The 24,524-nt window shown below is 43.0% G+C and overlaps 1 protein-coding gene across 1 annotated transcript in view; it reads right to left on the bottom strand.

Annotated features, from left to right (window-relative positions):
• The window catches only part of GTF2F2 (general transcription factor IIF subunit 2), an 82,399-nt gene extending 72,352 nt beyond the window's left edge, over positions 1-10,047 (bottom strand). The window contains exons 1-4 of the mRNA XM_058854770.1: positions 9,875-10,047; positions 3,768-3,841; positions 3,260-3,278; positions 2,311-2,455 (exon numbers count right to left, since the gene is read on the bottom strand). Coding sequence (XP_058710753.1) covers positions 2,311-2,455; positions 3,260-3,278; positions 3,768-3,841; positions 9,875-9,940 — 304 coding nt within the window. The 5' untranslated portion in view covers positions 9,941-10,047. The remainder of the gene's footprint in view (positions 1-2,310; positions 2,456-3,259; positions 3,279-3,767; positions 3,842-9,874) is intronic.
• Between the last annotated feature and the right edge of the window lie 14,477 nt (positions 10,048-24,524).

The following is a 24,524-nucleotide window of genomic DNA, read 5'->3' as shown; positions in this document are numbered from 1 at the left end:
ACATGACAGGAGCCATGCTTCCCACCAGCTCTGCTACACTCTTGCTCAGGAACACCACCACAGGCCTCAGTGATCTGCCCAGCCATGAAGCAAGGCGAAGTCCTCATGTGCAACAGCCTTGCAAAGGAACTAGGGAGATATTTTGTAACTACCACCTTCAGAGTACTCAGTATTATTCTCTGGGGCTATTTCAAAACACAGAAAAAGGAAAAGAAAACATAAATGGGAGAAATCTCAGAGCTAATCCAAACAGAAAATGCAGCACGTGTGAAAGCCAGCACAGGCCAGATTTTTAACAGTATCTGGGATGGGAGCCACTTTACCAAGCTTCCTATTAGCTCAGATACACACTGCAGAAGAGCAAGAAACTGCAATTCATTACATTTTGGACACAATAAATTGCACCTCAGATGAGCCTACTGATGTTCCTTAACCAATATGGGACCACCAGACATGCAGACATTTACAATGAAAGAACTAAAGGACTTCTTCCAACACTACAAGTAGGAAGTTCAGTTAAGCAAGTTCAGTTAAGACAAAGCAAAACAAAATTCACAGAAAATCCATTCAGAAGACTAGAAATTATATCATGCAGAAAATATTAAATTACTTGTCAAAATTGATCTTTTTTGCTTGCTCTAAATGACCTGATGAGTCACTGTGAAGTGCTGAATTATCCAGAATATATAAACTGCCTACAGCATCTTCCACGACCACAGCATATTTCAGAAAAGCCATCAAAAAAACAGCCACTACAACATAAGGATCCCAGGGTAAAAGGACTACACAGAGAATAGATCTCAGGGCATTCAGTGTGCTCAAAAAGAAGGGTAGAGGGGGGAACAAATCACAAACCCACAATCAAAAAAAACCCCACCCTGTATAATACAAACCCAACTGCTTTACGTCATTTCCTCAGGTAGATTTAAGTCAGTCCTCAGTAAGGGTATGGACTGAGAACAATAGTGCAAGAAGCACTTTTTTATCCATATTTCATTTTCCTAATTCCTCAATTGCACCCTTCTAGATGACATCTGCAGTTCCATCCCAGTTTAATCTTTGGCCTATGGTTCAAACTGACATATTGCTTGTGTTACATGGTGCAATATTAAAAAAGAAAAGGAACAAGATGCTTTTCAGAAAAAAAATATGCTAATTATGATATGAAGACTAATACTGGTTTGTGAACCTAGGGGTGAATGAATTTCAATTTCCTATTACTGCCTTTCTGTAGATTGACTGATGTGCAAAGATAGGTAAGTTTTTATTGAGTGTTTTTCCATGGTCAATATAGTGAGTTTTTCCATGGGGATTTTCTGGCATCTAATACAGTAGCAGCCCTTCTTTCAACTGGGACATCTGTACAGTCCACTCTTCAGACACTTGTTTTCCTACTAGCCATAATTCACTTGGAAATTTGCTGAAAATGGACATGGAGTTCAAAATATGCCTACACATTAAAGCACATGCGTGTATCCTCAGAAACATGGCACCTGTAAGGAATCTGATGGGAATTTGGAATGTTTGTGTCATGTTCATTTTTAAAAGCAAAAAACAGTCAAGCAAGAAAAGCACAATAAAGTATATTTTTTATTGTACTGTTACTGTACCAACTTAAATGCAACAGCAAAATATTTTAGCCATTTTGCATTTAAATCAGTTTCAGGAAAACTCATTGACTACATGTTATGCTTGCTAATCTCAAACACAAACATTTTTGACAGGGTCTATGCTTATTCAGTGCTTCATCCCAATCATTTCTCATGTAACTGTCTACCCTTTGCTCCCAGTTAATATAATAATTTCTACTCAGTAAATCCACAGTCCTCAAATAACTTTTTCTAGTTGCTAGGAAATGCAAAAATTTTAATTTTTTAAATAAAAAAAATGGGCAGAGGAAAAATCAGCATTTTTATAAAATCATATTCACAACAGAGACCAATTTAAGGAGAAAAAACCAAATACTAGTTCATACAAAAAACACATGGGAACACAAAAATATATTTTTTCAGTCAAAACCCTAAAGGAGAATGTACACAATATCCTGCACTCTGTATTGCATTCCACATTCCCTCTGCTCTCTCCAGCAGACTCAGAGCAGAGGTAAAATGTACATGATAACCCCTGAGAACTTAAATCAGTTACTCAATCACACCAAGTAAACAGACAGATACAAAAAACCAACGGTGTTATCTATGGAGAAAACAACAACACAGCCAAAATCTGACTTCCGAGTCTTCTATCTTTTACAGCACTGAGTTTATTGAAAGCAGACATACTGGAGACATAACAACTTTAATTCTAACTTACCTACTGAAGTTTCTGTGAACACTGTTAAGGTCTGTCCTCCCACACTTTGCAGAAGAAATGGATGTTCCCTGGGTGCACTGACTGAAGCAGGCTTTCCTCCAATATCATTGATGCTTGCAAGCTCTTCATTCAATGTAAATGACACCTAACAGTCACAATTGCCACAGTGTTACTAAACAGACTCAATTACAGTGTTTCACAAGTTAAACAAGAAAACACAAGTAGTATAGCACACTCCTATTTCAAAAATAAAGGGTGATATAAGAGTCCTTCCACACTGATCTCTTGTTGAAATACAGAACTCAAAGCTTTCATGTACTTGATAAAATTTACTCGGTTTCAAAAAATTGTAAATTACTTCCTTCTGAAGTCAGAGAACAATTTGATTTTACTTACTAAAACATACAGCATAATAGGTTTTCAGCCATTGCTCAGTGTGAGTGCTGAAAAATGTTTTGCACAGCCAGATGAGTTCCAGAAAAAGTGCTGAAGTACCACAACAAGTGTTACTAGCCTGGGACCCCTGAATTGCAAACAGCCCAGAAGAGGTTTAACCACAGCTCCTTTGCCATGTTCACATTGTATGCTCAATACAGAAGCTAAGGAAGGAGGGACTGGATAACCAGAATCCCTAGATACAGACCACAGCCAGGGACTCAAAGAGGGATACTTCACACCAGCACCACACGCTTTTCCTGTGCATCCTCCTTAGCCTTTTGTACTAACTCATCTCAAGATGTTTGAAGAGAAGGTAAACAAAGTGAGAGAACAGAGAGACCTGATGCAAGTCCCACAGGCATCTATGGGCAGAGCTACTAACAGAATTCTCTCTTCCTGATTCTGTGGTACAACACTTCACTAGAGGTATAGCAAAAAATATATGACATTAGAAACCAGGACTTCTAAACTGTTTTTAGAATTCAAAACATAAACTTTAGCAATTACTTACCTCTGTTCTTCCTTGATTTCTGAAAAAGAAAATATTTAATATTTAATAAATATATATTAAAAAAATTTAATAATGTTACCATAAACTAATTCCTCAAGTTCAACTTTCCTGATAAAAAAGCAAATTCAAATTCTAGTTTTGCTATTCATCTTCACTCCTGAACTGTTCAATTTTTTGTTATGCTGATGCCCAAGAATAAATGGGAAAAGTCAGCATGTTAGAGCAGAAGCAGCAAAAAAACACATGTAAAAAAAGCGAATTCAGTAGTTAGTTTTCCTTAAACCTAGGAAATCAAACCTCATGTAACAGGACAGAGTGACTCCCCAGTATAATTTTGTACAACTTATATTCCTAATCACTACACAAGCAAATAATGTTCAAAGATCAGAGAAATATGCACACTGTTGGCAAGAAACAGGATTATGTCTTAGAACAGGTGCAACATATTCTTATTTTACGCAGGTAACTTCTAAGAAACGCACCCAGTAAATGCAGAGTAAAGGCTTACTTGACAATTCTTAGTTTTCCCACTTCACCTCTTCCTGAAGCTTTACTCCATTGTTGTGACAAGTATTTGGGGACCTAGGAAAAGACAACAGATTTCAAAAGCAGGTTTTAAAATTCTATATAAATTGTGTATGTGTAAATACTTTAAATGGTTTTACCCTGACCACTTCAGAACAAAGTCTGAGCTAAACATAGTAGACAATAGAGAGCCATTAATGGTTTTGCTTGGCAGGGGCCTTAACAGACATCTAGTCCAAATCCCCTGCAATGAGCAAGGGCATCTGCAACCAGATCGGTTCGCTCAGAGCTCCAACCTGACCCTGAATGCTTCCAGGAATGCCACACCCACAACTTGTCTGGGCAACCTGTGTCAGTGCCTCTCCACCCTCATCATAAAACATTTCCTCCTTACATCTAGTCTAAATCCACTCTCCTTTCACTTAAAACCATTATTCCTTGTCTAACTACTATAGCCTCTACTAAAATGTCTGTCCCCATCTTTCTCATCAGCCCCCTTGAGGCACTGGAAGGTCTCCCTGGAGCCTTTTCCTCTCCAGCCTGAGCAGACGCAGCTCTATCGATCAGTCTTCACACAAGAGGTGTTCCAGCTGTCCCAGCACAGGTGCAGGACCTTGTGCTTGGCCATGTTGAACTTTATGAAGCTCATGCAAGCTCACTTCCTGAGCTGTTATATACATGCACATATACATACATATATATACATTTGTGTTAGAGAGAGCAAGGAGAATAACAGCACAAAAATAAAACCAACATACAGTCTCAAATGAGAGAAAAATCTTAGTAACTTCAATCTCAAATACTACTATCCAATCACAAAAGGCAGAAAAAGATCAGCATCATATTCTTAAACTAAGGAGTCTTAATATTTTATCGGGTAAAATTATACTTTTAAATATTCATTAGAAATTATCATTTCTCTGGGAAAGAAAAGTCAACCAACCAATCACAGTGATGAGAAGTTAAGCAATTTCTGGTGTGAAGGGAAGGAGTCTTAAGGCTTAAGAGTCTGGGAAACACAGAAATATTGAGCAGCAGACCACAGACTATTGCCACTCCTCCAATAGCAGAACCACCCTAGGCAAATCTGCCTCTCATCACTCATTCCCAGCTCTTCGCTGCATTGGGCAAAGTCTTTGTGCAGCTGGTCAGTATATGGAAAGAGCAGACTGATCTAGCTAGGAGGAGTGGGTGACTTTTGTGTTTTAGCTGTGCTCATTTTATGTTTAGCAGGTGGAACAACCAAATTAGCTCCCCAACCCATTTTCCAGAGCAGCTGCACAAAGTAGTGATTAGTCCAGGGACAGAAACAAGACCTGCATAAACGGAGGATTAAAAGCTGCTGCAGTGCTGCTACCTCATCTACACACTAATTCCTCTGGTTGCAAAGGCTGTGGTAACTGCAGCATTGGGTGACCTGGGCTCAAAAGGGACAGTAAAGGCCTCTGGCAAGCAGCACACTCCTCAGAACCTTACAGCCATATTCTTTACTGGCACAGCAAAGTTTGTCCTGGCTCACACAGTCCACAGCTACTGAAAACACCTGTGTCCCCATGGAAAAATGTTGTGAGATATAACCAGTAAGAAAGACAAATGCACTAAGCTATGCCTGGGGCATTTTCTGTTTCAAGCAGCAAAGAAGCACTTTGAAGCCTAATTTTTGTCTTGCATAGAGTAAAACTAAGCAAAGCTGGGGAGAAAAAGAGCCTGTTCCAATAACTTGCTGACAAAGAACAACCTCCTAACTTCCCAAAGCTTAAATTAAATTAACGCTAACTTTGCATTTATTAGTTTATCAGTTCTTCAAGAACTCAAGACACCTTGGAACTGGTGCTTAGTTAACACTTACCATTATACTCACTGCACCCCATGAAATACATGTAGAATAACTACAAAATCCAGATGCCTCCAACTACTCAGACAAACTAAATGGCACTCCAGGTTCCCATAAAGTTCAGACAACTCTGGTCAAAAATACAACAAAAAGCACAACAGAAAGTCACGAATTGGCACAATCTATTGATATATATTTTTTCAGTTTTCAAAGTGGTAACTTTCTACAGTTGATTCCTGTTTTAGCTTTCTTTCTGAAGTCAAGATAATTGCTATGATATGCTCCAGCTGACTCAACAGAAATATTATTACGTGTTTTCACCTAATCTCTATTTATACTGCCACTTAACAAGGTAGATGCACGTGGACAAGGAGTGAAGGGCTCTCATGGTGTTAAAGTCACTGACTTGCTATATAATACATTCAGACTGGGAATTTAGTCAGATTAAGAGGTTCCACATCAATTATACTCCTTTCAGCTGCATGGGAAAGTCTCAAAGATTTCATTTAATCATCTTTCTGCTGGCCCACTGCAGTCAAGGGCTATACAGAGAAAGACAAAGGGTTATGAAGGGCTGTGATCAAAGGATTACTTCCAGCTATCCATAGGTACTTCAGACAAAACCAGGTGTACTCACAAACCCACATGCTAATGACGTAAACAATCAGGAAAGACTAAACAGTCTTAAATGCCATAGACATCTTGTTTTCCACCTTTCTTTTAACTTTAACATCACAATTATGGTAAAGAGTCAGATTTCAAAATCTTAACCATCCTTTAAAGAACACACAGAAAACAAGAGCAACCTGTTTTTATAGGCCAGAATTTTCACAAAATCCCACAAAAGGATTTTGAAAAATACATATCCACAGAAAGAGTGACCTGTGGACAGAATGCCTGCCCAACAGGACAAGTTTATTCTGGGATTGTAGGTAAGAACATTCTTCTCTCCAAAAAAGAAAAATTACAATTTAATCACTAGAACAAATCTGACGTACTAAGGAGCATCACTTCAAGAGCTCTTCCCACTGCTGTTCTCCGGCTACTCACATCACACAGCTGCCCAGGCTGCAGTACACAAGGCACGCTGCAGGCAGTGTAGGACACAAGGGCCCCTGCTCCACTCATCTTTCAGCTTGGGCACAGCCTCCTATCCCTTTTTGGAAGGGAACACACAAGCAGCATCTCTCTGTAACAAACTACTTCCAATTTTCTGCAAAAAATTAAATTAGCTCTTTCTCTATATAGCAAACCATACACAGTGCATACAACAGAAACTAAGGTTGATTTCAAATTCTATGTTTCAATTTTTCTTTGAACATACAAAAAATAATTAAATAAAGATATCATATTTCTAGCTATAGAACAATGCAGCAGATTAAATAAAAAAATTGGACCAACACACTCAGGAACAAGAAGTTAACATTCTAATGGCTAAATGGGCTTCACTTTACCACAACTACACAACCAAATATTTTTACTATTTCTCTACCTTAGCTTTCACTGAAAACACAGAAATAAAAATCCAGTTGCTCTCTGGACTTGTACTAAAGCAACTCACTCTCTTTATGGTACCTCCTTTTACTGCTCATGCTTCTAAAATACTCATCACTACGTTTTTTTATTGCCTGTTAAGTAATCTCTCTGGAATACTTCCTGTGCTAGCACAATGCATGCTAAAAGGAAATCAAATAAGCCAGGTTTTTTATTCCAGCAGAACTGAATACTCTCTCCCTCAAAGGACGAATAAATTCAGCCTTGTTGTCCTAGCCAGTGAAGATAAAAAGCACAGTTACTATGCCTCTGAATTGGAAGTCCTACTAACAGATGTGGTTTTTTCCAAGTTCAAGTCTGAAGGAAATCAAAGGATAAAATCCTGTATACCCCATGTTATGGTCTATCAGTGTTAGTATCTTTTCAGTGTTTTTTACTACCATTAATATACAAGAAGACAAATGTAAGTTCAGAACACATGCATGAAGGACTACATCAATGTTTACTTAGAAGAGTAATACTCCAGCTTTCCTTTCAGTCCTGTTTTCTCATTAAACACAGTGGCACCAACTGTATATAAGTACACATGGGCCTGAAGATTCCTTGCTTCAGGAAACACCGAACTGCATCAGACTAAAGGACAAGCAAGTTCAGTGTCCTGTCTCCAAATGCAGCCAATGAGTTACTTCAGGAGGAACATACAAAGAAAATATATTTCCCCAGCATGCTCTTCTAATTTCTAGGGTGTTTTAGCAGACATGGGACTTGGCATCATATTACTTTTTAATCTTTCAATTTAATTTTCTTGCCTGAATTTGACTAAATACATTTGAGTTTCTGCAAAGTTTTGACACTCAGAACTTCTAACTGCAAGAAGTTACAAAATTTAACTACACATTGTGCAAAACAGCACCTCCTTTGCATGCACTGAGTCTCATCAATGAATGACGCACCTCTAATTCTTGTGCTTGAACTGACTCTTTCCTGTCCACCTTTGCCTATTCACTACTTCCTTATCCACCCATGACACTACTCATTGCTTCAGATCTCTATCAGATTTCCAAATTAATCCTCTTGCCAGCCTAAAAGGTAACAACGTATTTATGAATTGCGTCCACAGCCATCATTCCTTGTTGCCAAGACCACACCTGGTTCTCTCCTCTGTACTGTTCCCAGGTCCATTGTACACTTTCCTCAGCAGGGGGGATGGGACCAGAGACCACAGTACACAGAGCATTCCAGATAGAAGCAACATGATGGTACAATAATATTTTCTCTTTTGTTTTCTGTGTCTTTTTTAATCATGTCTGATGTTGATTCTGCTCATTTGATATGTTCTTATAGCGTTATCCCCATGTATAGAAAAAACATACTCCTGAACAAGAAGCAGTAGAAACCCAGATGCTGTGTACATATAATTAGGATAGTTTTTCTCTATGCATGTCAGATTAGATCTTTCAACTCTTAATTTCATCTGCCATTTTATCATCCTGTCACTGAGTGTGTCATGATATCCTTCTGCAGCTTTCTGCTGTCAGCATTCATTGACGGTGCCCAGGAAAAGCTACTACAATTAGAGCACTTGCACAGTGCTCATTGTGCCTTTGTGACACCACACACTCAGGTGTCAGTACAGAAAAGAAAGCGAGATGCAGCAACTTGCCCACCAAAAATTCTGCACAGCAAAGCAAGTCTGAAATCCCCAACCATTTTAAAGGGTCACAGTAAGAAGTTTTGGTGGTTGAAGTATGATGGTGTTACATCCCCCTCACCACCCAGGACTAGTATTTGGGTACCACCCTGTCCCCACAGGTTCTTTCAAGTTGATGGTCTGAACCTATTCCTAAAGAAGGAAGGGGAGGAAGGAACTGTTTCTCCCCAGACAGAATAAATACAGGTCTATAAAAAGAGTAGGACACCCAAAGGGGACTGAAAGCAGGCAGGGCACATGCTCCCCCATCAGCTTCAAGTTCCTCCTTCTGAAACAATGCTTGGTATTGGCAGCGAAATGTCTTGACGGCAAGACACTCCAGGGAACAGAGCAGTGCCAGCCTGTTAGTGGTGGAACCAGACTGGAGTGTGGCCCTGCACCAAACAGGTTTTATTTGACACCCTCACTACCTTTTCACAGCCCCCCCACTACAGCTCTATTTCACTAGCACCAAAGGCAGCTGTGATGATAAGACACTGGCGCTCTTTCCTTATTGGATGTGGACAGTCACACTCAAAACTTTTCCAACTCTCAAGGTTTTGGGGAAATAAAAGTTATACTGCCATGTTTGTTGTACATCACACACCACAAGCAAGGACAAGGAAGAGATATTTTACTGTGAGGGTGGTGAGACACTGACACGGGCTGCCGAGAGAAGCTGTGGATGCCTCATCCCTGGAAATATTCAAAGCCAGGCCGGATAAGGCAACCTGGTCTAGTGGGAGATGTCCCTGCCCACCGCAAGGGAGGTTGGGACTGAATAATCTTCAAGGTTCATTCCAACCCCTCAACATTCCGATTCTGTGATAGCTCCCCGGTAGCCCAACTTTCCCTGGGGTGTCTCCTTTACTCAGCAGGGATCCGGGCCCAACACCGCGCTGTCCCCGAGAAGGGGAACAGGCACAGCGGCTGTCCCGGGCCACAGGGCGAGCCTGACGCGGGCAACCCCGGCCTCACGGCGCCCACCCCAGGCACGGCGTGGCAGGGACGAACGGAGGGGTCCGGCTGCCACAGGCCGCGCTGGGCCGGGCCCGGGGCCGCGGCTCCTCACCTTCACCAGCCACATGCCCGTGTTCTGCTTGGCCCCGGTGAGGTCCAGCTCGCCCTTGTCGCTCATGGCGGGGCAGCGGCCGGGCCGGGCCGGCGGCGGACGAGACGAGCAAGCAGCGAGCGCGGCAGCGGAGCGCACCAGGACACGGCGGCCCGTGAGGGACAAACCTCCTCCGCTCGCACTGCGCGGTGGGGCGGGCCCTCTCTGAGTCGGGGCCGCGCGTTCGGGTCCCCGCCCTGGCAGGGCCGTGGGAAGGGGCGGGAATCGGTGGTGGCTTCAGAAAGCTCCGGTACCGCAGAATATCCTGGATTCGAAGGCATCCATAAGGATCATCGCGTCCAGCTCCCGACCCTGCACAGGACATCCCCAAGTGTCACACTGCGTGCCTGAGAGCATTGTCCAAATGCTTCTTGAGCTGTGTCAGTGCTGTGACCGCTCCCGTGGGGAGCCTGTTCCAGGGCCCAACCACCCTCTGGGTGAAGAACCTTTTCCTGATATCCAGCCCAAACCTCGCCTGACACAACCTCAGGCCATTCCCTCGGGTCCCCTCAGGAGGAAGCTGTAACTGCAGTGAGATCTCCCCTCAGTCTCCTCCAGGCTGATCAGACCAAGGGACCTCAGCCACTCCTCATACGGCTTCCCCTCAAGACCCTTCACCATCTTCATTGCTCTCCTTAGGATGCTCTCTAACGCCTTAATGTCTTTTTTATACTGTGGCACCCAAAACTGCACACAGGGCTCAAGGTGAGGCAGCACCAGAGCAGAGCGGGAAGTTATTCCCACCCTGTACCAGAAGAGTTATCCCAGTACGCTGAAGAAAGGCAGCAGCATGCAAATGATCAAGCGGAGCTGGAGGAGCAGCCTGGAGAGAGGAGGCACTACCATGATGGTGCCCTTCTGTCTGGGAGGGAAATGGTGGCTGGAGGAGCAGCTCCTGCGAAAGGGATCTGAGCATCATGGTGTGCCCAAAGGCCACCAAGGTGAGGAAAACACAGCTGGGGAATTGTTTACTGGGAATAAAAATTAAAGAATTAAGCTTAGCTTCCCAGAAGGGGAGCTCACGAGGAAGTGTTGGAACAGGCTGTCCAAAGATAGGAGTGCATCTCAAACACTGAAGATAGCCTGTGTCAGGAGAGAGAAAGTGCCCGCCCATGCTACTTTGAGATGGGGGTATTTGGCTTAGAAAAACCTAAGTCCTTATTTTATGGCTGTTTCCATCCCTGGAGAAGTTTTTCCCCTTTACAATTTAACCTTGTTATCTCTTCTATCCACTGTCTGTCCACAAGAAAGACACAGACGTGCTGGAGACGCTGGCATAGGTTGTCCAGAGAAGCTGTGGATGCCCTATACCTGGCAGTGCTCAAGGGCAGGCTGGCCAGGGCTCTGAGCAACCTGGTCTAATGGGAGGTGTCCCTCTCCACTGCAGGGGGTTTGAACTAGATGATCTTTAAGGTCCTTTCCAATCCAAACCCCTCTATGATTCTATGGCACGGAAAGCATTTTATTATCTTCCTCTCTTCCTTACTCTGTCCTTTTACTGAGATGTAGCCCTTTGATTTGCCTCCTTTCATACTAAATAATTTCACTTTGTTCAATTCTGTCTCTCAGGTCTATTTTCTAGACCTCTGGTTATGTCTATTGCTCTCTGAATTCCCCCCAGTACAAGTTTATATCCTCTTTGAAGTCTGGTTGCTCAACGGTGAAGGTTATATTCCATCTGAGGCTGTACTAGCAGCAAGCAGAGGATTTTTTCTGGTACAATATGCAAGAAATTGCTCATTTGGCTCACAAAAAAATGATCTCAGTACTACATCTCAGATATGATAGTCTGCCTTTCTAATTATAAGCAAGCATCTAGGTAACCAAGGAGGACAATGTTTTTATATGTGTCTGAAGCAATAACAGCTAACACTGAACTATTAGGATGATTAGGATTAGTTGCATTTAAAATTAATTACATTTAAAAATTGCTTTTGTTTTTACATTGGAACTGTGTTTGTCTGCAGAACTCAGCTGGGAGGGTGGATAGATCTTATATTGTTAGCCAATTTCCACTGGAAATTCAGTTTTCTTTAAGACTACCTTACGTAGACACAGAGGCAAAGCATTAGAGGCTCCTCAAATGCTAATAAAAATAGAAGTGGATGCATCTCAACAGTTGTAAGACCAGCCCCATTTTCTGGGACTACGTCACTGCCAGATATTGTAGATCTAAGACCCTTTTGTTTTGTTCACCTGGAAGAAGTGTGGATCTGCACAGAGAAACACCATCACTTTACAGTCTTCTTTAGATCCTGCTCATAGGATCACAGAACAGTTTGGGTTGAAATGGACCTTAAAGACCATCTAATTCCAAACCCCCTGTCCTGGGCAAGGGCACTTTCCACTAGATCAGGTTGCTCAGTGTTCCATCCAACATGGCCTTGAACACTTCTAGGCATAAGGCATCCACTACACAGTTTCTCTGGATGATTTGTTCCAATGTTTCACTAGAAACATTTAAAAATATTTCTGATGTCAGTTCTAAACCTACCCTCTTTAAAACCATCGCACCTTGTCCTTTCCCTGAATAAAAAGTGTCTCTCTTTCTTTCTTCTAAGCCCCTTTAATGTACTGAAAGGTCTCCCTGGGGCTTCTGCTTCTCCAGGCTGAACATGCCCAAATCTCTTAGTCTGTCTTCATTGGAGAGGTGCTGCAGCCCTCTAACTATTTTAGTTTCTTTCCCCTGGACCTTATCCGACAGGTCCGTGTATGCCTTGCGCTGGCATCCGCTGAACTGAATGCAGTATGCCAGGAGGGATCACAAATGTTCCCCCAGGATAAACACTGAATTAACAACAAAGTTGTCCCTCTGCCACTGCTCCCAGCTCAGTCTGTGTACTCAGATCACACGCACCAGCACTTTTCAAAAAGAAAAAAGCAGTGGAATGGATGTCTCTAACAGGGGTGACATTTGCAGCAAAGCAGCACTGAGGGAGTTCAGTCGAGCCTGTGCTCCACCGGATGGAAGGAGAGGAGCTCCACTTGCAAAGAGCCCAGCAGCAGGCAACAGGAGCATGGCTGACCACCTCGGGACTCCTCTAGAGAGGGAATCCATGAGGAGTCACCACTCCTAGTCCAAGTGTAAATGACAATAGCAAAAACCTCCGTAAAAGCCTGACAATTAGGGTGGCTCAGCTGGCAGCCCAGAGGGGAAGGCGGCCAGGCAGAGATCTCTCCTGGCTTCCTCCAGGCAGCCTTTCCATATTCGTTTCCATGGAAACTGAATTTAAAGGGACAACAAGCAGGGAAAAAAGTGCATTTTCATTAATTCCTCATTTAAAATCTTCAACCTTGTGTTTGCCAGGGACACATTTAGTGCCATGGAGGAGGATCCAGGGGCCAGCTGCTGTGCCACAGATCTGTGTGTTAGTCACCCATTTTCTTCCTGCTTGCATGGAAACAGATGTGTCTGAGAAGAGAGATGGCCAAATTCAGACTTGTACAACCTTTCTCTCTTAATTTTCCCCTCGTTCAACTAGGTGAGATGAAGAGTTGGCAGTGTCATCAGCAGCCACACAAAATTTCTCTTCATCCATTTTAGGAACAGTCTAATTGATGCAGCCTGGTGGTGCTGGGTGAAAACCAGTGCAGCAGAAGATGCAAAAGGTCTTATGCTGCCCTGTTGAAGCTGATAGGAGTTTTGCATTTAGGAACCCATGTACTTTCCTCAAAGCCCAGCAAGAACTAGGGAGGATGTGCTCCTGGGAGCTGGTGGTCCCACAAGGTATCAGTGATGGACACCATCAGAGAGATTTCCATGTGCTGGAGAAACTGAGTGCTGCCCACATCTGGATGGTCCCTGAGTTCAGCTCTGTACAGCAGAGCTGTGCTGGGCCTCCATGGGGTCTAAATATTTGGGTCTGGAGCCAGAGCTGAGATCCATTGTATGATAAATATAACATTGGATAAAAATTTGTGAAAGAGAGTAAAGAATTATATGTTATATTTGTAATACTGTAAAGATACAAAATGTAAAATAATCCAGAGATACCTTCCCGAGTCAGGCAGTAACGCTTATCAGCACAAAATAAAGAGCAGGACACGAGCAATCAAACCAGACAATGAGAGTGGCACCCAAACTGGCCACTCCACCCCGTAGGTGCAATCAGAGAACACTCCGAGCCATTTCGCATGTAAAAGGGACTCTGCTCCGTGGAGATATCCATCTGCTCCCGCACCCAAACTGGACACTCCATTCCTGGAAATGCAATCAGAGGACATTCAGAGCCTCTCGCATGTGAAAGGACTCTGCTCCACCGACCATTGACTCAGCTCAACAGATCCGGAAGTCTATTCAAACTCTTTTGTTGGACGGTGCTTACTCCGGATTTTGCCCCAGGATACGAAAACCCCTATAAGAACCCCGGACTGCAGTACCTACTTCGTGGATTTGGGAACTCGGTACCTCTGGGTACAGACCCCTGTCCACCCGGCGCTGCGCTGATCTATTTATTGTGGTTTTTTTCCTCTCGTTGCTGGTGCTTGAAATTATTTTATAATAAATCGGGTTTTTTTATTAACCCTATTTTGCCATTGCATTTATAACAACTGCAAGGCACAGAGGGAATCTCCTGCAGAAGCTGATTCTGACTTGGGAGTGTTGAGCCAGGAAGGCTATTCCACCAACAGCTGATGCTCTACCTTCACTCATTCATGCCTGCCAACCTCATCGTCTACAGATTAAGGTGAGCGAGATACTCATTGGAAGAGGAAAACTAATGGAGGGTAATTGTTACAGCATTGCTTGTCGTACTCAGTAACAAGTACAGCACAGCAACAGCAGAGCTCTGCCGACAAGCAAGCATCTCTCCTGTATTCTGAATGCCTGAATTTTCAGCCAGCAAAAGCCTCATGGACTTAAAAAGATGCAAAAATAAAATCTCAAAACTACCATTATTGCTTGAACTGCTTGAGTAAGAGGAAGGCAAACTTTTGCCATCTTCAACTGTAATGCTTCATTCCCTTGTTTGTCGTGCAGTAGGTCTGTGTAAACTGGAAAAAAGAGAAGAAATAATCTGCAAAGACAAAAAGCACATCTGGGCAGATCATGATCATTTATTTTGTAGTGAGAGAAAAGAAATTCTGTGTAACTTCCCAAAACAGGGCATGCCCCATCAAGCTGCATAACTATTTTCTGAGGCCGCAAAGAATTCTCAGTGTGTCTTTTTAAGACAAAAATATATATGTTGGAGGTTTTGTGTTTTGAAACTGCTTTTGAGCAACATGTAATAACAGACTTGTTTACTCCAAGCTGTTCTGTGGCGAAGAGTTGGAAAACATCAAGCACAGGGCTGAGCTCCTATTTCAGTACAATCCTAGGCAGTATGAGATCTTCATGGCACTTCTGCTGCAAAACACAACACAAAAAGGCAGTTCTGACCAGAGGGCAGCCTTCATTCATTAGTTAATAGTTTTTAATTATTTCTATACATTTATAGCCACACATTTTTTATCTATGCTATGTATTGGAGAACACTTAGTTTTCATGGTACTGCACCTCTGCTTACAGTTCCAACCCATACCAGGTCTTCCATCATATTAACAGTGTGCAGTAAATTTGACTGTAGGCAGCTTGGACTCTTGTTTGCTAGGATTTTCACCATATCAAGGAAGGAGTAGGAGTGGGGGAAGAGAGAGAATTTAAAGACACAACTGGAAATTATTTTTTTTTCAAAGGAAGAAAACACTTGTCAGAGAATTTAAAATCCTTAATTTGGACCTAATTTAAAATAATTTCTTTTTAAATGACCATAAAATTAGCATTATCTCTTTAACTCAAGGTACTTTTTGTGCCTCTCAGACATAAAAAAGTATTACCTAGCCTTTTTCACCAGTGTCTCTCAAGAAGGAGCTTTAAGCATGCAACATTTTCAACCTAGTAATAGTACAAAGGTAATGTGAGGTCTCAGCAACTTGTCGCTTTCTAAAGTGCCTTTTCATTGTAGGTGTATAGAAAATGTTGCATAGAACTGAGTTTTACCTGTTCTCCTGCACTCCTTGACATTTTTTCTGATCCTCTTCTCTGGTAATGTACTACCTCAGCACAAAAGGTCAGCAGCATCTACAGTCACTCATCTCCTGGACTTTCCACTAATGAGTTGGTGAAGAGCAAGGCATTTTCCGATCATCTACCAAAAAATTGTTCTCAATGGATTTATTTCCCTTGTGTTATAATTTAACAAACTTGGTTCTATGCCACTGATATTCATTCCCCTTATTTTGTAGGTATAGACAATGCACAGTCACCTAGGTATGTTATTGATGCATAAATTATCTCCTAATGAACTATTCTTTTGCAGAGGGAGCTTCCCAATGAGACTAGAAGGCTGTGTGACTAAACTGAGCAAAAACAACATTAGTGACCATAAGAACAAATCTACAAATCTCCTAAAGAAAAACAGGACACTTCTGTTGGGAAGCCTGACAACCTGAAAGCATAGGGAGGTGTATATAATTTTGAGATCGTGTGTATGTATAAATGCAACAAAGGCATCTAGTTTGTGGGTATCACTGCTTCAGAAGTGATCACTCTGGGACCCTTCAGTGGCACATGTGTCAGTGCTGTCATTAAAGGAAACAAACCACATGCATTTAGATCCAGCTTTGTGTCCCACCCTTGTACCTAGCTGCAGCTTAGCCACAGCAGCGTCTCACAACAAACTCTCACTGAGATAATTAACTGGAGACATCAGAGATGTCTGCTTCATTACTGCTGTGTGCTGCCTGCAGGTTCCTTCCAAAGTTTTTCCACCTAATGGCCTTTGCTGATAACTCGATTTTTTCCTTATGTGTCGCTTGTTGGCACTTCTCTAAAACAGTGCTAATGATCTGATAAATATGATTATGCAAGAGTGGTTTGTCTCCTTTCAGCATAAGCTAACCATGCTATTACAGACCAGAGCAAATTACATTCTCTTTGCTACAAAAAACAGCTTTCCCACCAAACTGAAATAAATAAACTGGAAAGAGTAGGAAGGGTAACACATCTGCAATTGGATAACATTTTACTGGATTTCTATTGATGGGTGAGGAGAAATAAGGTTTGAAATTTTGCCTTCTAGCTAATAGTTATGGCTTAAACATGAAAAAAAAGAACAGAAATGACATTTCAGTCAAGTGGGGGGAAAATTATCAGGAAAGGAACCAAGGAAAACAGAAAATAAAACCCATGAGATTAAGAAGATCCAATGACAACCTGGGGGCCAAATGGTCATGAGAGGGGCAGAGAACACAGCTGGTCCTGATGGCCTCATGTTGTTTCATTTTGTTATAAATGCAAAGGCAATTTTGGAATAAAATCAAAGAGAAATTTATTAAAAAAACAATAATAAACAGAAACAGCGATAAAAACCCACAATAAAAAGAACAGCGCAGCGCTGGGTGGACAGGGGTCTACACCGGAGGTATAGGTTTCCCAAATCCACGTCTGAGCATCCTCAGGATTGGGGTTTTATAGGATTTTTAAGTCCTCAGGCCAAAATTCCAGGCAAGTTCCATTCACCAAGTGTCCTTGATTGTCCAGTGAATGGATTTCCTGACCTAGAATGATGACATTATTTTGTGTCCGGCCAGAATCTCCTCTCATGTAAAGGAGACTCTGTGTGTTGCAAAGTTAAGTTTTTCATGACAGGGTGGTGGAATCCGGGTTGGTGCCGATGAATATCTTGGCCGGGTTTCCTCCTTTGTTTTCCCTGATTGCTTTTTCGACACAGAGATGTTTGAGTCTGGCGAAGCTTTTCTTTTGGAACTTGTCTTTTTCGATTGATCAGTTTCTCTACCCACTGGAATCCGCAGGGCGTTGCTTGGATCCGGAGGTAGATAATTTCCCGAGCCAGTGTCATTGTTTTCCTGATGGTCCGTGTCCTGTGTGTTTGTTTGGGTTGATGGGCCGGTTTTGGTTAGTTATCTTGGGCGTTGCTGGTAATCAGCAACCCCTCGGCAGAAAGCCTCATCCCACTTGGGGGGGAGAGGCTTTTCCATGCTTTATATTTTGTTTTGTTTCTACAAAACATATCTTTCTTATATACTCCGAATTTTTAATACAACTATAATTTATTACAATTTTATCTTCTAGCAAATGACACATGGGGATGGGGGAAGAAACACAAGGATTCTAGGGTTGTTATCAGAGGCCATTTCTCGATAGCCTGCTTCTTGTTGAAAACTGCAGATTTTTCCGCTGAGAACACTTTCTTTTGGAGACGGAGCATTTGGCAGCAGCAGTCCTCAAATCAGCACTTACAGCTTGTGGGATATGTCCGCCTCCCTCCCGAAGCTCACCCCCTGCTTCACACGCACTTGCCATTTCTGCACTCCCCACATGATCAGGTCAACTCTTCATTTCATGTACTCTTGAGGATGAGTCACTAAAGCTCTTTCTAACAAAGCTGAATGCTAACCTCTTCATTAAATTACCTGAACTTTCTTTGCTCACATGGAGAACTTCCGCGGTGAAAGAGAAGGTATCTTTCTAAAAATGCTAGTGTTGAGGGTTAAGTGTCCCTTTTTTTTGTTTTGTTTTGTTTTGTCGTTCTGGTCTGCCCGTGGAATTTTTACCCATTAGCTGCGGAGACAACCTAACTGTGGGTATTTAGTGGGTGATTGATAAAGGACAAAGAGTGGCCGGGCCCAGGCGGGGGAGGGGGCAGGAAAGGAGGGTGGGGACAGTTTTTGGCTGGCTTTCTTTGGCTTCGGGGAAGGACGTTCGTGTGCTGGGTCGCGGAGCTGCTGCGGTGGAGAGAAGGGAATTTTCGTCATCACCCAGATGGAGCTGCTGCTTCTTCTCCTTCTTCCCTCTTCGTTGGTGGCCTCGCACCCCCTGTCCTGCCGGGACGTGTGGCAGTGCCAGGCACCGCCGTGGAGCTGCTGATCCACCTCAGCCACCAGCCCAGGATCTCAGCTCATCCCTGCTGATCCACCTCATCCACCAGCCCAGGATCTCAGCTCGTCCCTGCTGTTCCAGCCGACTGTTCCTCGGACCCCTGCAGGAGCACCGGGACTGCCCGAGGGGTTTGTGAAACAAGCCTCTCCTCCGTCCCATCTCAGCCGAGAAAGCTGTCACGGGGTCCCTGGTTCTGTTTTTTGCTAATGCTGTAGTTATTGTTGTTTGTTTGCCTGGTTATACTAGTAAAGAACTGTTATTCCTATCCCCAGATCTCTGCCTGAAAGCCCCTTGATTTCAAAATTATAATAATTCGGAGGGAGGGGATTCTACATTCTTTCATCCCAAGGGAAGCTCCTGCTCTCCCTAGCAGACACCTGTCTTCTAGAACCGAGACAGCTAGGAATAACGAAGTCTGATTTCTCTTCCACTGGAATCTCATTAGGCTGACTTTGAGTCCTTGTTTCGGCTGAGATAGGCTTTTCCCTCATTATTAGTCTTAGGTATTAATACTATGTTAACAGATGTATAATACTTTTCAACATGTAGAGGGCTGAAACTGAAAAAGGGAAATACATAACAATTTTCTCACCATGTAGAGAGATGAGCAGGAGACTCAAGATTAAATTTCTTAGTAATGCTTTCCTTGACTTTTTGTTCTGATCTCAGTGACATATCAGCCATGCTTCTGCTGAAGAAAACCCAGACATAAGAAGCCACTTGTGCCTACCAGCTCATCATGGGCATTCAAGGCATACAGAAACCTTCACAGAAAGGAACCCACTGATATATTAGAAAGGAGAGCAACACAAAATCATTGAGATTACTGCTCAATAAAAGTCAGCTTTTGAAAATCAAGGTACATCATGTGAAGTGTCCTCGCACCTTGATGAGTTGTAAGTTTGGCATGACATCTGTTTTGAACACTTCTAGTAAGGAAATTTTCCCTCTTGTAAAACCCTGTTGACTGAATCCAAATTATGGTTTTGATGAGGGTCTTTGAACTGGCCTGTTTGAGTAGCAGGCGATTTCACACAAAGAGGAGCAAATGTACAAAGAATGGGGTAGCAATTTCCTTGGGGTACAATATGTACTTAGGTGACATGCCTGTGCAGAGCAAAAGGCCTGGATATTAAACCATCCATTGCCTCTGCTGAGCGACAGTGCAAATTACTTCTGACAGCCTTTAAGAGGTGCTTCAGTCAAGCACCCATAAACCTACAGCTCTTCACTAGAAAATTTGCTGGTATTTTGAAAACATTGTGATACTTCACTGGTCTCAGAAATCGTTGACAACTTGTCAAAGATAAGAGTCTAAGTCTCTGCACTAGTAATTACTCCTCTAACCTGTTAGAGAAAGTGCCAGATATTCACCTTCCTCTCAGGAAATGCGAAGTCTGTGGCAGATAATAACATCTTTTTAATGTATTTAGAGCAATTGTCCATTCTGATCCTCTCCAACAATGTAGTTTCTGTAAATTACTTTTGAGAGTGCCAGGAGAGTGCTGGCTGGTAGCAGATTTCCATTCTCCAACTGCTGTTAGTCTGTACTTGTAAACAGTGACCCAAAATAGAAACGTGAGTGTTGTTTGAACAGCCAGCATTTGCTATGAAGAAAGTGTCTCAACAAGTAGGGGCAGATCCCACAGCCTTTGCTCAAGTGAATCATCTCCCTGCACACAAGTGGCACTCTCAAGTTCAATAAGCCTGTCTGTGCAAGGCTTCAGGATCATATTCATCAGTCTCCTGTCATCCATGGCATGGGGACAAGGATGTGGATGGCTTTTGCATTGCTGATCCCCTGCATATTTGTGCATAGATTTGTAAATCTACTCTCAGTGGGCGAGAGTGTGTGAGGAAAAATTGCAAAAAAGGTGAAAATCAACAGAAAATTACAAGGCATCTTCCCCCACTTAAACAGAGTCCACCAAAGTTAACAAAGTGCTGCATTGAATATAAAAGCAGTTCCTTGAAAGAGTCATTAAAATTGCAAAGTCAAGTATCCAAACATTAAAGAAGGCCAAAGTTTAGGCTGCTCTCACCCCGTTATTTCTGTACTACTATGTTTATGCATTATAATAGAGCCTTGAATGTCATAACTACATAGCATTTAGTTTGTTTTTCTGCGGGAAGGAAGCTCTTGGGGTCACGTTGTCTCTGTAGGTGTCTGCTTGAAAGTGGCTCCATCCCTAAACTTTTGAAACCATCCATCAGTTTCAAACAAAGCCTAAAGGTAATATACTGCCATAAATCTATGAAAATTAGAGGCCCAGCTGAGGAAAGAGATGCTGCTAGAGATGCAGTGAGAGAGAGCAAGAGCAGTGTAAACCCAGATATTAAGGACTAACGGAGCAACCTCAGGGAAGTGAATGCTTAAAATACTACAGGTATGAGAAAGGCCTCAGCTGGTCTCATGCTTTATTAAAACCCTGGCCACAGTCAAAGTTTACCTCCTCTGTTCTCTAAACAGGATAAATATGTATTGTGGTGATTCTCCTTCAAAAGGTCACCCTGCAGGCTGGATTCCTGCTGGTCCTAGAGCTACTTGCTCTTCTGCACGACTCACTCCCACGCTGTCAGCACTTCCCTTGGGGGCATGTCTGGAGAGAGACTGGCCACAGCCAGGAGCAAACTCAAGCAGCGATGGATAAGCAGTGGGGAGACGGCAGCCTGGAGTGGCTAAGCCTGAGCCTGTCCCCCTTTCTTATTCTACAGATGGGAAACTGAGGCTCTGTGAAAAGGCAGCTCAAATGCTGCTTCCCTTATGGAGAGGAGCCTCTTGAAGGAGTGCAGAGGTGTTTCTTCCAGGTAGGGGCTGAAGGAGTGGAGTTTGAGCTTTGCAGGAGTTGGTAGCTGTGGATCATTGTTGCTATTCAAAAGTAAGCACCTATATTAAATTACTGCTCAAAACCCACTGTGTCCTGTGAAACAGAATTTAAGTTCTTCTGTGAAGCATGTCATAATGTCACACCTCTATTTTTTAGAAACCAGACGCAGTCACATTCTGCCCCTCCTATTTGCAGTCTGTGAAGCCTTTTGGCATGCCAGTATTGTAAGAGCCAAAGGTTTCAAGATAAAGATTTTTATGTAGGTGTAATAGCTTTTCTGAAGCCAACTAGTATCTCTGAAGAGAGCAGATGAGTTTTGGGGCGTGTACACTCCTCAGGAAAGATGAGGTGAATTTCAAACTAACTGCATCTTGGGAACAATTGTTCTGGGTTTAATTAAACCTGTGTCTGAGCTAGACATCTGACAGCACCTGTGGAATATAAAGACTATATTGGTGGTTATATCCTAGGGGGAAAAGAGGTGCAGGTAATTTGTAGAATAATAGTAGCATGATGTAGAGCACTGGGAGATTGAAAATTGGGAAAGGTGCAGAGAGGAGGTAATGTATTCTTAAACATTAGTATTCAGGAAAGTAATGAGATACAGTTCCCAGATTTACCTCACAAAGATACTGTAGGATTTTCTTTGAGAATCAGGGCTGGAAGATCAGAAATGGAACAACTACACTGTAAGAAATGTTGCCTGTTGGAAGCACTTCATCCCAGCTGACGCTTTTGAAGAGCTGAAGACTTATCTTTTGACAGGCTGAGAAAGAAGCTTTCTCTTGCCTTTGCAAAGTTGTGTCTAGAGCATTTCAAATTCCCAAGCATTTGGCAGATTTTCACTGTCTCATATTAGCTGCTAAGCCAAGAATTCCTCCTGGTGAAGAGTTTTTAATATGACTTTTTAACCAAGATTACTCAATTGCTAATTGAGGGGGTACAGCAGTCAAAATAGGATGATGTCTCAGCTGCCTGTATCATCTCACTTGCTATTGCTATTTGGATATTGGTTGAGATTCCTGCTTCTTCTGTGCGCTTAAGCCTAGATGAGAGGTTACAAGCTCTCATGTCCATGTCCCAGGAGATATCAGTTTGTTGGGCTATGCCCATCTCTGAGTACTAGAGAAAATCACCACCAGCTGGTAGGTGACCACGCAGCTCCTTCCACACTCAATTTTTCAGGACCCTGATGAGAAGGATTTGACAAATAGGTATGGGACAAAAATGTCACTGGTTGCCTCAGTTGCTGGTTGTGATACATCATTTCATCCCAGAAGTTGACAAGGCAAAGTGGGTCTCTCCTCGTCCTTTAAGAGAGCATGACACAAGATTCCTCCTGGTCAGGTCAGTCACACAGATGGAAAAGTCTGATCTTCTGGCATGGACAGGTTCCCTGCCCACAGATCCGCTCATCCTGGCATTGCTGCAGCTCCTGCATGGGGAAGCAGACCTTAGCCAGCCTCCTTGCCTGGGGTACAGCATTGCCAGAGCAGGTCTTGGGGGGCTGCTTCTTAGGCACCAACACATTTCTTCTCAGCTTTTGTGATCTGCAAGGGTCAAAGGCTTGTAGTTGGGGGTATATTTGGTTAAAAAAAAAAAAACAAAAAAAATCCCAAATTTAATTCCGTATTCCAAACCAGAGCTTTTTAACACACAGTGCTAGGAACTCTTCAATATTGGCAGTTCTGGGGTTTGTGCTCTGAAATACTCTAAAAGAGTCACATTGATGTGACATTTTGTGACACAGGGTTTTGTGGGTGAATCAGAGCTGACACCTGGAGTAGATAATGCCAGCTTCCAGGAAAGCAGCAAATACCTGGAAAGGAGGGCTTCCTGCTGCCAAGTTTTTCAGATAATGGTTGAATTTAGTATCACTGCAAATCCCCTTCTGGTTCCTGGCCATGCACTTGTCCAGCTAGAGTATCAATACTGAGTGGATACCTCCTCAAGACTATCCTACATAGCCCTCAGCACCATGGTGATGGTTTGGTGCTAGATTCTGCCCTAACAGCTCAGCCTGACACTTGTGTCCCTCTCCCCACTGAGGTCTCTGTTCTGAAAAGGCATTGGAGAGAAGATGTTGGACCAGGGGCAGCAGCAGGGCCACAGCCTGGGATTATGTCCTGGGAGGGCTCTGTGGAAGGCTGGCATTTTTGGTGTGGGCTCCCTGCCAGTGCACAGCATAATAATGACATGAAGAACTACACAAAGTCTTCAGTGATTTCTCTGCTCTTGGAAACTCCCTTTGTGGACAATGATGACATCAAAGGGTTAAAGTATTGCACTCAGTATGTGGCTGTGGGCACATACTCTCACTCCTCTTTTCCTCTCTCATGCTGGTTTTGAAGAGGCAATTAAAACCCAGTGACTTTTGTCACAGGTGGTGCAGAGGTCAATAGCACCTGACCCGTGTGACTCCATACAAGAAGTGCCACTTGGTTCAGTGACAGCAGCTCAGCTCTCTCATGCCAGAGAGATGAAGTGTGAGAAGCCCTCATTCCGTCATTTCCCTAGATGATCCCAGGATGGCCTTTCAGGCAACAGCCAGGCCTAGCTGGTGCCAATGCGAGGTGGAGAACTCATGGCTCCTCTCAGATAAGCATGCAGAGGTCAGATCCATGTGGCATGGGCACAAAAGAGCTGTGCATTGATGATGTTCTTGGGCTCTTGACTTGTAACTCCAGCTGGAAAGCCACCTATGATAATTTTGAATTAGATGACTTCCATCTGGCAGTGAGTCAGGAAGGTTCAGCTGCAGTGGATGAATTTCTTGTTCCTACCACCTTGCCTCAATAGGCTGATGTGGAAGGCTGGAAGGTGAGAAACCACTATCAGAGCAGCTGGGGTAACACATGGCATTTTGTGTGCACTTTGTTTTCCACATCAGACCCGTTAT

The sequence above is a fragment of the Poecile atricapillus genome, chromosome 1 (genome assembly GCF_030490865.1).
Source record: "Poecile atricapillus isolate bPoeAtr1 chromosome 1, bPoeAtr1.hap1, whole genome shotgun sequence".
In the NCBI taxonomy this organism is placed as follows: Eukaryota; Metazoa; Chordata; class Aves; order Passeriformes; family Paridae; genus Poecile; species Poecile atricapillus.
The sequence above is the reverse complement of the archived record's forward strand: the minus strand, read 5'-3'. Positions and strand labels throughout refer to the sequence as shown.